This window comes from Ranitomeya variabilis, chromosome 4 (genome assembly GCF_051348905.1).
Source record: "Ranitomeya variabilis isolate aRanVar5 chromosome 4, aRanVar5.hap1, whole genome shotgun sequence".
NCBI classification, from domain to species: Eukaryota; Metazoa; Chordata; class Amphibia; order Anura; family Dendrobatidae; genus Ranitomeya; species Ranitomeya variabilis.
Window position 1 is genome coordinate 643,611,330 of NC_135235.1, and position 12,602 is coordinate 643,623,931.

General features: G+C 44.9%; 1 protein-coding gene across 1 annotated transcript in view; it reads left to right on the forward strand.

The window, feature by feature from the left end:
• LOC143767341 (uncharacterized) overlaps positions 1–8,060 on the forward strand; it is an 855,449-nt gene extending 847,389 nt beyond the window's left edge. Inside the window, exon 19 of the mRNA XM_077255584.1 lies at positions 5,815–8,060. Coding sequence (XP_077111699.1) covers positions 5,815–6,399 — 585 coding nt within the window. The 3' untranslated portion in view covers positions 6,400–8,060. The remainder of the gene's footprint in view (positions 1–5,814) is intronic.
• Positions 8,061–12,602: the final 4,542 nt, after the last annotated feature.

Consider the following 12,602-nt stretch of genomic DNA (forward strand, 5'->3'; position numbering starts at 1 on the left):
TAACTGAGTATCTGCAAAGATGCTGAAATGTGCAGCTTGTAGCCCATGGAAATGACCTGCTTGATATGGACTCTTTGGACTGAGTTTGAGAGGAAAAGGACTAGAACTCTAGTGCCACCTACTGGAAGTGGTAATCCAAAAAGTCAATGTCGACCCTTTAACAATAACGAGTCTTGTGACATGACTTAGGATAAAAGCCAAAACCAGAATCTCAATTTGCAGAAACTGTTTCGGGGTACATCCCCTCATCAATGCAAAGTGTGAGACCTGGTTTGGCTGTGTGAGAGGCGTCTGACCGGGATCCAAGAAGTATCGTTTCTCTTTGCGGAGAGTGACATGTTAAGCATGCTGAGATGAGGAGACTTAAAGCTGCAATGCTCCTTTGGGAAATATGCAAATTGTCTCTTCAGAGAGGAAGAGGACTAGAACTCTAGTGCCACCTATTGAAAATAGAAATCCTAAAAGTCAATGTCGACCCTTTAACGAGTCTTGTCACATGATTTAGGATAAGAGACAAACCAGAATCTCAATTTGCAGACACTGTGTTTCAGGGTATTGCCCCTCGTCATTGCTAAGTGTGATATCAGTTTGGTTGTGTGAGAGGCATCTGATCGGGATCCAAGAAGTATCAGTTCTCCTTGAGGAGAGTGACATGTTAAAGGGACTCTGTCACCTGAATTTGGCGGGCCCTGTGTCCGGTCCGATGTTTTCTCTTGTTTCATTCACCCCTTCTTTTCCCGCTGGCCGCAATAGTTTCTTGAATTGCAGTTGTTTTTTTCTGTAGTACATGCGTGCGCAACGCAATCTTGCCTTGCGCACGCGCAGTATGCTTTGCCCAACTGCGGGCAAAGCTGAAAAGCATTAGTGCGCATGCGCCGCCGCACTATGTCCCGGAACACAGCTTAATACTTCCGGGACGTAGTGCCGGATACCGTATACCGTATATATTTTTTTCATTTTCACAGATAAATGTTGTAAAATTCTGTGAACCAACGGTGATAAATTACTTCAGGGGTCTAGTTTCCAAAATGGTGTAACGTGGGGGGGTTTCCACTGTTTAAGCACACGTGGTAAGGCTGAGGATCCCTTTGGCTTTAGAGCACAGTGAGCGCTATCTAGCTTATTTTGTTAAGTGTTTGAAAGATTTATGATTCTATTAAAGATAGATTCCAAAATTTTTGGGAGGTCCTCATTTCCCTCTTGTTCGGAAAGGCCCCTTAATCGGATATTATTACGTCATCCTCTATTATCGAGGTCCTCTAATTGCTGATTAGCCGCCCTTAGAGCTTCTGCCTGGGTAGACACAGATTCCTGGAGCAGAGTCAAATTTTTACGTGTGTTGTCGTGGGCTCCTTCTAATGACTCTATACTTTCCGCAATTAATTTAATATACTGACGCAACACAGTGATCTCAGATCTGCATGTAGATTTCACCTTTGAGATGAGGGCCCCAAAATCCTGTTTAGTGGGAATTTGTTGTAAGTAGGCATGTATGATCTTTGAGAATTTGTAATGGAAGAAGCAGAGCCAAGGTTGCTCTTCCCTGACAATGATTTCTCCATAAGGCCAAAGAGTAATGGGGTTACCCATAGGTCTCCTGGGGAGTCAGTTTGGTTTTGCAGAGTAAAGTCTCCTTGGTTATATTGGAATCAAGAGATTTTGATGCTATAGGATGTCCAGTAGCTTCTGTTGAAGATAGACAGATTTCTGTCATAGGCAGATTGTCCGATGATGGGTTCAATTTCAGAGCTGAGGGAGAGAGATTTGAGGTAACTTTCACTGTCTCGGGTACCCCTGCTGAGAAGCTAGAGCATACATTTGGTGGAATTTTGTAGTACTCCCTTTTTCAATGATACATGGGGTTGTTGGACCTGTAATATTTACAGTTTAAGAAGACGTCAAGGTTCCAAGATTGTCCTGAGAAAAGCTTGGTAGCGCACTAGAAGTGCGTGTCAGTAGACCAACCTGTTTGGAGGAGCGCCTTGGAGTAAAAGATTCCCCACTTTGAGAGTTATCAGGTCTATGGAGGAAGTTGTCTAAAGTCCCAGAATCAGTTAATGAGGTCTGCAGAGATCCAGTTTTTTTTCCCGGATGTCTTTTTCCCCATTAGTTCTGGGTAAGGGTACCGTCTCACAGTGGCACTTTGATCGCTACGACGGTACGATCCGTGACGTTCCAGTGATATCCATACGATATCGCTGTGTCTGGCACGCAGCAGCGATCAGGGACCCCGCTGAGAATCGTACGTCGTAGCAGATCGTTTGGAACTTTCTTTCGTCGCTGGATCTCCCGCTGTCATCGTTGGATCGGTGTGTGTGACACCGATCCAACGATGCGTTCGCTTGTAACCAGGGTAAACATCGGATTACTAAGCGCAGGGCCGCGCTTAGTAACCCGATGTTTACCCTGGTTACCATCGTAAATGTAAAAAAAAAAAAAACAGTACATACTCACATTCTGGTGTCCGTCAGGTCCCTTGCCGTCTGCTTCCCGCACTGACTGAGTGCCGGCCGGAAAGTGAAAGCACAGCACAGCGGTGACATCACCGCTGTGCTGTGCTTTCACTTTACGACCGGCACTCAGTCAGTGCGGGAAGCAGACGGCAAGGGACCTGACGGACACCAGAATGTGAGTATGTACTGTTTTTTTTTTTTTTTTTACATTTACGATGGTAACCAAGGTAAACATCGGGTTACTAAGCGCGGCCCTGCGCTTAGTAACCCGATGTTTACCCTGGTTACCCGGGGACTTCGGCATCGTTGGTCGCTGGAGAGCTGTCTGTGTGACAGCTCTCCAGCGACCACACAACGACTTACCAACGATCACGGCCTGGTCGTATCGCTGGTCGTGATCGTTGGTAAATCATTTTGTGAGACGGTACCCTTAGGTTTAGTGTTTGGCCCCTCATATTTTTTTTTGTTACCGGGAAGTAGATTTAGTGTCCAAAATGTCTATTTTCTCTTGCATGCGGATATTCCTGTGCTTTTAGGGACTGTATAGTAGAGTTGGGTATAGGTAGGTGAAGACCATTAAAGTGTTGTCACAGTTTGTGTAGCTATAATCACTTATACTTGGAAATAATGATGTGGTTACATGAATAGGTCACTTGATGTCAGCAGAGAGCTAGAGAAGATCCCATTGTAGTAAGGAACAGTTCTTAGGCCTTTTTAACAATATAAGTAATATATTATAAGATGGTCAGAAAGTTTGAATTGAGGAGAACCCCAACTAAAACGGCTCCTCGGCATTTGCAGTATTCCCCTTAGTGGTTAGGAGGGCTTTTGGGATGACGCTCTTCAGGACAGCACTCCTAGATGACTGTATTTTTTCCAGTAAAGGGTTAACTCCTAGAGTTTTATTATTTGAGGAGTATGAGGCTGTTTTAAATAGAAAATGCAGTCAGTTCAGCCAAGCTACAAGTGAAGCTGGAGGGGGGCTATGTCCGGTGAGGGGTCTTCCTCTCAAGTAACTGATATATTAGAGGAGGGAGAGCTGCCAGGAGTGATACTTGCACAGGCAGCACAGACCTCAGCCTGTGACAGGGCAGGAGTGTGCTCAGATAGAAAAGGGAGCTAAGGGGAGTCTCCCCTGCTGTGGGTGATAATTGATTTTTAATTCAGGCTGGGAGATTTCAGCCCCCAGATAGCTCCCTGGAAGCTACAGCCTGTCCTCCCTCCATTACCTTCCACAAGACCGCAGGAGACCTTAAGCCTGGACAGTGATGATGCTAGGAGCCAGGGAGCCTCCGCAACTCTCCCAGACCAGGCAGGGAGACCGGACACCCTCATCTTCAACAGACAGCAGCCTAGAGATGCTAGGACCCAGAGAGATGCTAGGACCCAGGGAACCTCCACAGCTCTCCCAGACCAGGCAGGGAGACCGGACACCCTTGTCTTCAACAGGCAACAGCCCAGAGAGAATCAAAGCAGGTGAGGGCTCAGCTTTGTTTTCAACAGATTTTCATGCTGCTGTATTCCTGTGGGGAGGTTACACTCTTCTCCTCAGAGCTGCACTGAACACAAGCACCAAGATGGCTGACACAGCTTTTCCTACTTTTCCTGAAGTGCTGCTTCACCAGATCAAAGTCTCCTCTGTCAGAACCCGGGGGACGCCTGATGTCCTCTCTCAGCTCCACTGTTTCCCCACTCGCTTAGGATGCTTAGAACAGTTTTTAAAACCCCAGCGAGTGGATCTTCCCCAGGATATTGTATAGGATGTACAGACACATCCTCTCAGGTCCACAGCATAACCATGCCCTCATTTGGGGATTTGCAAAAAAATATTTTTACATTTTTTAATTTTTTTTTTACATTGTCCCATCCTGGGACATGACTGCATACTGTCAGATCGCTGATCTGATACTCTGCAATGTTTCTGCACTGCAAAGTATCACATCAGCATCTAACAGGCAGGGAAAGAGGCATGTCAGCACCAAGTAACCTTCCCTGAAGAACCCCACGGCCATCTTGCGGCCGGGTTTCTCCTTGGAGATCATCATGACAACGTGATCGCATAGCGTTGTCCTGATGGAAGCACGCAGGGAACCCATTCCCTGTGCGATGCTCCTCTATGTCGCTGTCACTACTAACAGCGACATCAGAGGTGTTAACTGCCCACAATCAGTGCTAGCAGTGGGCGTTTCTGCAGAGTGTCAGCTGTCACACAGAGCTGACACCCGCACTCAAATCGCTGCAGCACTCAGCATGAGGCAGCATGACTGTGCCGCCGTACATATACTGCTGTTACGGGAACGCAGCTCCTGCAGAGCAGTACATGTATGGCCCATGTCGGGAAGGGGTTGACAGAGAAAACCCATTCCCATTTCATGATGTCAGCAATTGCACCACTTGGAATAGAAATGTCACAACTCACAAAAACTCAATTTCTTTACACAAGAAATGGGGTTGGCTTTATGAAGATCTGCAAAGCTTGATTGAACTGCAACCATCTCTCATTGACCTCAAGGCCGACCACAGAACTTAACACTTAAAAAGGAGCATCTTCTGATTAGAAAGGTTGTAGAAAATCAATATTCAAGTTCACTGCAGTTAGTTAAAGAAATAGAACGCCAAACCAGGGTTAGAAGACTTGGTGTTATCCTTAAAACTCATGGAGGTCATACAAAATACTAGATGTAGCAGCTTTTGATGTGGGGTATATTTATTTTTGCATTAACTAATTTTAGTAAAATTGAAGATTTTGTGATGAAAGTTATATCATTAAGCTTACTTTCATGTTATGGTTTAAAAAAATGTTCTATGAAATTCAGTTTTACAAAATTTTGGATATTGTTCTGGAGTTCAATATTATATAAAATCTTACTTTTCTAAGGAGGTCTACTGATTTATGCTGAGCACTGTATGTATGTATGTATATGTGTGTGTGTGTATGTATATACAGTATGTATAATCATAAAATATATATTTAAAAATACATATACTTCTAAGGCTCTGATATTGAGTAATAATGGTTTTATATTTAACAGATGACTATACCAGGGGATCAGAGGCACATATATTTTCAGATGTTATGGCAGATGATAGTGGTATCACACCAGATCCATATGAAGAGCATGCCATTATTCCAGTAATACTTCCAGTCCTTCACAGCAAAGATCCATCATCTGATACTTTTCAATGGCTCCTATCTTTTGACTCATCACAGAATATCATGCAAAATAAAGATAACAGATCAGATAGTAAACATCAAATAACTCACACAAGAAAGAAGTCGTATATATGTTCGGAATGTGAGAAATGTTTTAATCACAAATCTCATCTTGTAACACATCAAAGAAGACACACAGGGGAGAAGCCATTTTCATGTTCAGAATGTGGGAAATGTTTTAATCAAAAAACAAATCTTGTTACACATCTGAGAATTCATACAGGCGAGAAGCCATTTCCTTGTTCCCAATGTGGAAAATGTTTTACACAGAAATCTGATCTTGTTAAACATCAGAGAATTCACACAGGGGAAAAACCATTTCCATGTTCAGAATGTAGGAAATGTTTTAAAGACAAATCAACTCTTGCTAGACATAGTAAAATTCACACTGGGGAGAAGTTATTTTCATGTTCTGTATGTGGGAGATGTTTTTCTCAGAAATCTGATCTTGCTAAACATCTGGTAACTCACACAAAGAAGAAGCCACTTTCATGCTCAGAATGTGGGAAATGTTTTAAACAGAAATCAAATCTTGATGCTCATCTGAGAATTCACAAGGGGGAGAAGCCATTTTCATGTTCAGAATGTGAGAAATGTTTTAAACAGAAATCAAATCTTGATGCACATCAGAGAATTCACACAGGGGAGAAGCCATTCTCATGTTCAGAATGTGTGAAATGTTTTTCAAAAAAAATAAATCTTGTTAGACATCAGAAAATTCACACAGGGTAGAAGCCATTCTCATTTTTAGAATGTGAGCTATGCTTTAAATCCAAATCATCTCTTATTACACATCAGAGAAATTACCATGGCTTTATTTGACACTATGCACTTGAAGTACAGTGCCTAAGATGACAAGTTGTTTTGGGGCAGGCGACATCAAGAACAAGAAATGTATTATTTATTTATATTTGTTTTACATCATTCTCCCTCCGCCTTCTGTTGGACTGGACCAGCATCTCCTGGGAGAGGGGTAGGAGTTTTAGGCTTCCATTGCTGAGAGAGTGAGAAACGGGTCTCCAGAAGCTCAGCACCCAAGTCACCTAAGCTGTGCATTTTCCTGGTTTTTTTTGAGCAATCTGTGGGGTCTTAAGACACCACCAATCTGTTTGCAATAAGGAGGATGAAAAATGTAAAAAATTGTTTAAAAATTTTAGTAAAAATATGAAATTTCACTTAATTTAAACTAAGGTTCCTTGTTATGACCCCAATGGCAGAGGGTCTCAGAAATAATAACCAAGTCTGCAAACACAAAAAAACAGCTCATAGGGCAGTGGTAACTGGGCTGACCATATATCTAATCCTAGCAACACAAATAGAAGTAGCCGGGGAACGTGCCTACGTTGGTTCTAGACGTCTCGCGCCAGCCGGAGAACTAACTAACCCTAGAAGGGAAAAGAAAGACCTTTCTTGCCTCCAGAGATAAGACCCCAAAAAGTTGGATACAAGCCCCCAACAAATAATAATGGTGAGGTAAGAGGAAAAGACAAACATAAGAATGAACTAGGTATTTAGCAAAGAGAGGCCCACTAGCTAATAGCAGAATATAGTAAGATGACTTATATGGTCAGCAAAAAACCCTATTAAAATATCCACGCTGGATATTCAAGAACCCCCGAACCGTCTAACGGCCGGGGGGAGAACACCAGCACCCCTAGAGCTTCCAGCAAGGTCAGAAATCACATTTAGTACAAGCTGGACAAAAATAGAAGCAAGCAAATAACCAAAATAACCAAAAAGCAAGACTTAGCTTAATTTTGCAAAAACCAGGACCAGCTTAGCAAACAGAAGGATCTGATTACAACGATGCCAGGCACTGGACTAAGGATCCAGGAAGTTAATATAGCAACACCCCTGGACTAACGGCCCAGGTGAGTGCCAAAGTGAAGAAAGACAATCCCAGAGTCATATCACTAGAGACCACAAGAGGGAGCCAAAAAGTCTAATTCACAGCAGTTCCTAGGCCAATTCCTGAAAAAAAACCCATAGTGTTATCCCTCCTGCACCGAATTTAAGGTTGGAAAGACAGGTAACAATCTTTTGGCATTAGCCAGACCCACACTCATCTATCAGATGGCCAGACAGAGAATTGTAAATTGTCACTCTAAAGAACATTCCAGAAATGTCCACAACTCTAAAATCCAATGGAAGCCTATTTTACACCACTGCATCTGATGCTTTGCATTGTTCTTAGCAATGTAAAGGTACCGATACGACCTGGCCGTGATCGTTGGTAAGTCGTTCTGTGGTTGCTGGGGAGCTGTCACACAGACAGCTCTCTCCAGCGACCAACGATCAGGGGAACGACTTCGGCATCGTTGAAACTGTCTTCAACGATGCCGAAGTCCCCCCACAGCACCCGGGTAACCAGGGTAAACATCGGGTTACTAAGTGCAGGGCCGCGCTTAGTAACCCGATATTTACCCTGGTTACCATTGTAAAAGTAAAAAAAAAACCAAAACACTACATACTCACATTCCGATGTCTGTCACGTCCCCCGCCGTCAGCTTCCCGCACTGACTGTGTCAGCGCCGGCCGTAAAGCAGAGCACAGCGGTGACGTCACCGCTGTGCTCTGCTTTACGGCCGGCACTGACAGTCAGTGCGGGAAGCTGACGGCGGGGGACGTGACAGACATCGGAATGTGAGTATGAAGTGTTTTTTTTTTTTTTTTTAACTTTTACAATCTCCCAGCAGGGGCCTGATCGTTGGTCGCTGTCACACATAACGAGATCGTTAACGGGATTGTTGCTACGTCACCAAAAGCGTGACGTTGCAACGATATCGTTAACGAAATCGTTATGTGTGAAGGTACCTTTAGACTTAAATGCAACTACATAGCCATGAAATTCCATGCCATAAAGCTCACAATGGTGTTTTTGTACTAATGTCATTGTCAAATGAAATGTAGGAAAGTGCAAATACTGAGTCAGCAAAGCTTTGTCAACATTTATAAACCATGCACTTCAGAACACAGTAATCCCACTCTGTGACTTTATGGCTGTGCTACTGTGGTTTCTAAACACTTCCATGTTTCATTATCACTCATAGTTGATCCTGGAATATTTAGGAGGCAAACATATTTCACAAACAGCCTTTTTGCAAGTGTGGCATCCAATTACAGTAGCATGCTCAGATAAAGTTGCTTAAACAATGACCCATTCTTTTTCTTATCAATGGCTATGTGCTTTATTTTATACAGCTGTGGCAATATGACCAAATAAAAATCCTCAATTTAGTGATTAGAGATGTATTCCCATATTTTTGTCTCTAAATTGTACAGTATGAGGCCTACAGATTATTAGTACCCAGATGAGTAACTTTACATTTATACACATTGAATATTATCTGTCAAGTGGACTCCCAAACATTCAGTTTGGCCAATTCATCTTGTAACTTTTGAACATTGTGTAAAGACTGCACAATAGGGTTGAGCGACTTTAACTTTTTTAGGATCGAGTCGGGTTTTGCAAATCCTCCTCCTCCCCCTCCTCCCCCTCCCCTCCTCCTCCTCCTCCCCCTCCTCCCCCCTCCCCCTCCTCCCTCCCCCTCCCCCTCCTCCTCCTCCCCCTCCTCCTCCTCCCTCCCCCTCCCCCTCCTCCTCCTCCCCCTCCTCCTCCTCCTCCTCTTTTCACTCAACCCTGCTGCACAATACTTGGTGTCATTTTAAAAAATAACGAGATTGTTCACATTCTTTTTTTTCTACATCATTAATGAATATGCTGAATATTAGTTGACCCAGCAGCTGAACCTTGGATTTACCTATTTACAGTGGAGAAAATAAGAATTTGACACACTGCCAATTTTGCAAGTTTACCCACCTACAAAGAATGGAGAGGTCTGTTATTTTTATTGTAGCTACACTTCAACCCTGAGAACCAGAATCTAAAAAAAAAAAGACAGAAAATCACATTATATTATTTTTTAATAAACTAAATTGCATTTTATTGCATAAAATAAGTATTTAATCACCTACCAACCAGCAAGAATTCTGGTTCTCACAGGCCTTTGAGTTTGTTTTTCTTTAAGACTCCCTCCTACTCTGCACTCATTACTTGTATTAATTGCACCTGTTTAAATCTGTTACCTGTATAAAAGACACCTGTCCACACACGCAATTAATTACACTCCAATTTCTCCACCATGGCCCAGACAAAAGAGCTGTCTAAGGACACCAGGAACAAAATTGTAGACCTGCGCAAGACTGGGATGAGCTACAGGAATAGACAAGCAGCTTGGTGAGAAGGGAACAACTATTGGCACAATGATTAGAAACTGGAAGAAACACAAGATGGCTGTCAATCTTCCTCGGTCTGGGCTCCATGCAAGATCTTGCTTCGTGGGGTAAGGATGATTATGAGAAAGGTCAGGAATCAGCTCAGAACTACACTGGAGGATCTGGTCAATGACCTGAAGAGAACTCGGACCACAGTGTCCAACACTACCGTTAGTAACACTAAGCCTTCATGGATAGAAATCCTGCAGGGCATGCAAGGTCCCCCTGCTTACGCCAGCACATGTCCATGCCTATTTGAAGTTCACTAATGACCATCTGGATGATCCAGAGGAGTCATGGATGAAGGCTTTGCTCCTTACACCTGGTACACACACAGCTCCACTCCATAGATATCACACACACAGGTCTGCTCCACACAGGCCATGGCTTCACATTACCTAAGGGAGAAGATATTTGAATTGGGGAAAGAAAGTATTTTAGTTGGGAATAACAAGATCATAAATCATGGAAACTGTTGAATTCCTTACAAACTAGTTCTATCCAGCCTTCAATGCCTTCTGTAACAAAGAATGCTTAACACAAAGACACCTCTATATCAGAGACAGCATTCTGTGTTATTGCTTTTATTAATAAAACTTATAAAGCTAATATAAAAATATTAAATGATCAAAGATATAAATTGTCTAAATAATTAAAGCAAAGTATAAATATTTACCATAACAATTCCTCCCATTTTATTATTTACAGACAATGTACCCATCAGCTACTTGCCCATGCTATGGTAGGTTGAAGGGGACGAATCCCGGTAACCCCTTAGTGACAGAGCCAATTTGCTGCTTAACCCCTTCCCGACCCATGACGCCTATGCGGCGTCATGGAATGATCGCATCCCTGCAGATCGGGTGAAAGGGTTAATTCCTATTTTACCCGATCTGCAGGGAGAGGGGGAGTTGTACTTCAGCCTAGGGGGGGTGGCTTTGCCCCCACGTGGCTACGATCGCTCTGATTGGCTGTTGAAAGTGCAACAGCCAATCAGAGCAATTTGCAATATTTCACCTATGAAAATGGTGAAATATTGCAATCCAGCCATGGCCGATGCTGCAATAGCATCTGCCATGGCTGGAAATCATGTACTGGCCCCCCCCACCGCCCCCGATCTCCTCCCCAGTCGTCCGTTATGTGGCCCGGTCCTCTCCGTCCCCCTGTTCGCTCCCCCGTGCTCCTGTCCGCTCCCCCGTGCTCCTGTCCGCTCCCCCCGTCCTCCGATCCCCCCCCCTGTGCTCCGATCCACCCCCCCACCACCCCCTCATACTTACCGATCCTCCCGGTGTCCGGCCGTCTCCTCGCTGGGCGCCGCCATCTTGGAAAATGGCGGGCGCATGCTCAGTACGCCCGCCGAATCTGCAGGCTGGCAGATTCGTTACAGGTACATTTTGATCGCTGTGGTAGGTTCTACCACAGCGATCAAAATAAAAAAATAATAAATAAACCCCCCCCTTTATCACCCCCATAGGTAGGGACAATAATAAAATAAAGAAAATATTTTTTTTTCTTTTACCACTAGGGTTAGGGTTAGAACTAGGGGTAGGGTTAGGGTTACGGGTAGGGTTAGGGGTAGGGTTATGGCATGTGCACACAGAGCGGATCGGCCGCGGATCGCAGCGGATCGGCCGCGGATCGCAGCGGATCCGCAGCGGATCGGCCGCGGATCCGCAGCGGATCGGCCGCGGATCCGCAGCGGATCGGCCGCGGATCCGCAGTGGATCCGCAGCGGATTGGCCGCGGATCTGCAGCGGATTGGCAGCGGATTGGCCGCGGATCCGCAGCGGATCGGCCGCGGATCCGCAGCGGATCGGCAGCGGATCCGCAGCAGATTGGCCGCGGATCTGCAGCGGATTGGCCGCGGATCCGCAGCGGATCCGCAGCGGATTGGCCGCGGATCCGCAGCGGATCTGCAGCGGATCCGCAGCGGATTGGCCGCGGATCTGCAGCGGATTGGCCGCGGATCCGCAGCGGATTGGCAGCGGATTGGCCGCGGATCCGCAGCGGATTGGCCGCTGCAAATTCGAAGCAGTTTTCCATCAGGTTTACAGTACCATGTACACCTAAGGAAAACCAAATCTGCTGTGCCCATGGTGCGGAAAATTCCGTGCAGAAACGCTGCATTGTATTTTCCGCAGCATGTCAATTCTTTGTGCGGATTCCGCAGCGGTTTACACCTGTTCCTCAATAGGAATCCGCAGGTGAAATCCGCACAAAAAAACACTGGAAATCTGCTGTAAATCCGCAGGCAAAACGCAGTGCCTTTTACCTGCAGATTTTTCAAAAATCGTGCGGAAAAATCTCACACGAATCCGCAACGAGGGCACATACCCTTAGGGTTAGGGTTGGAATTAGGGCTAGGGTTGGAAATAGGGTTAAGAATAGGCTTGTGGTTAGGGTTACGGATAGGGTTAGGGGTGTGTTGGGGTTACAGTTGTGGTTAGGGTTGGGATTAGGGTTACGGTTGGGATTAGGGTTAGGATTAGGGTTGGAATTAGGGTTACGGTTGTGTTGCGGTTAGGGTTGTGGTTAGGGGTGTGTTGGGGTTAGGGTTGTGATTAGGGTTATGGCTACAGTTGGGATTAGGATTAGGGGTGTGTTGGGGTAAGTGTTGAAGTTAGAATTGAGGGGTTTCCACTGTTTTAGGCACATCAGGG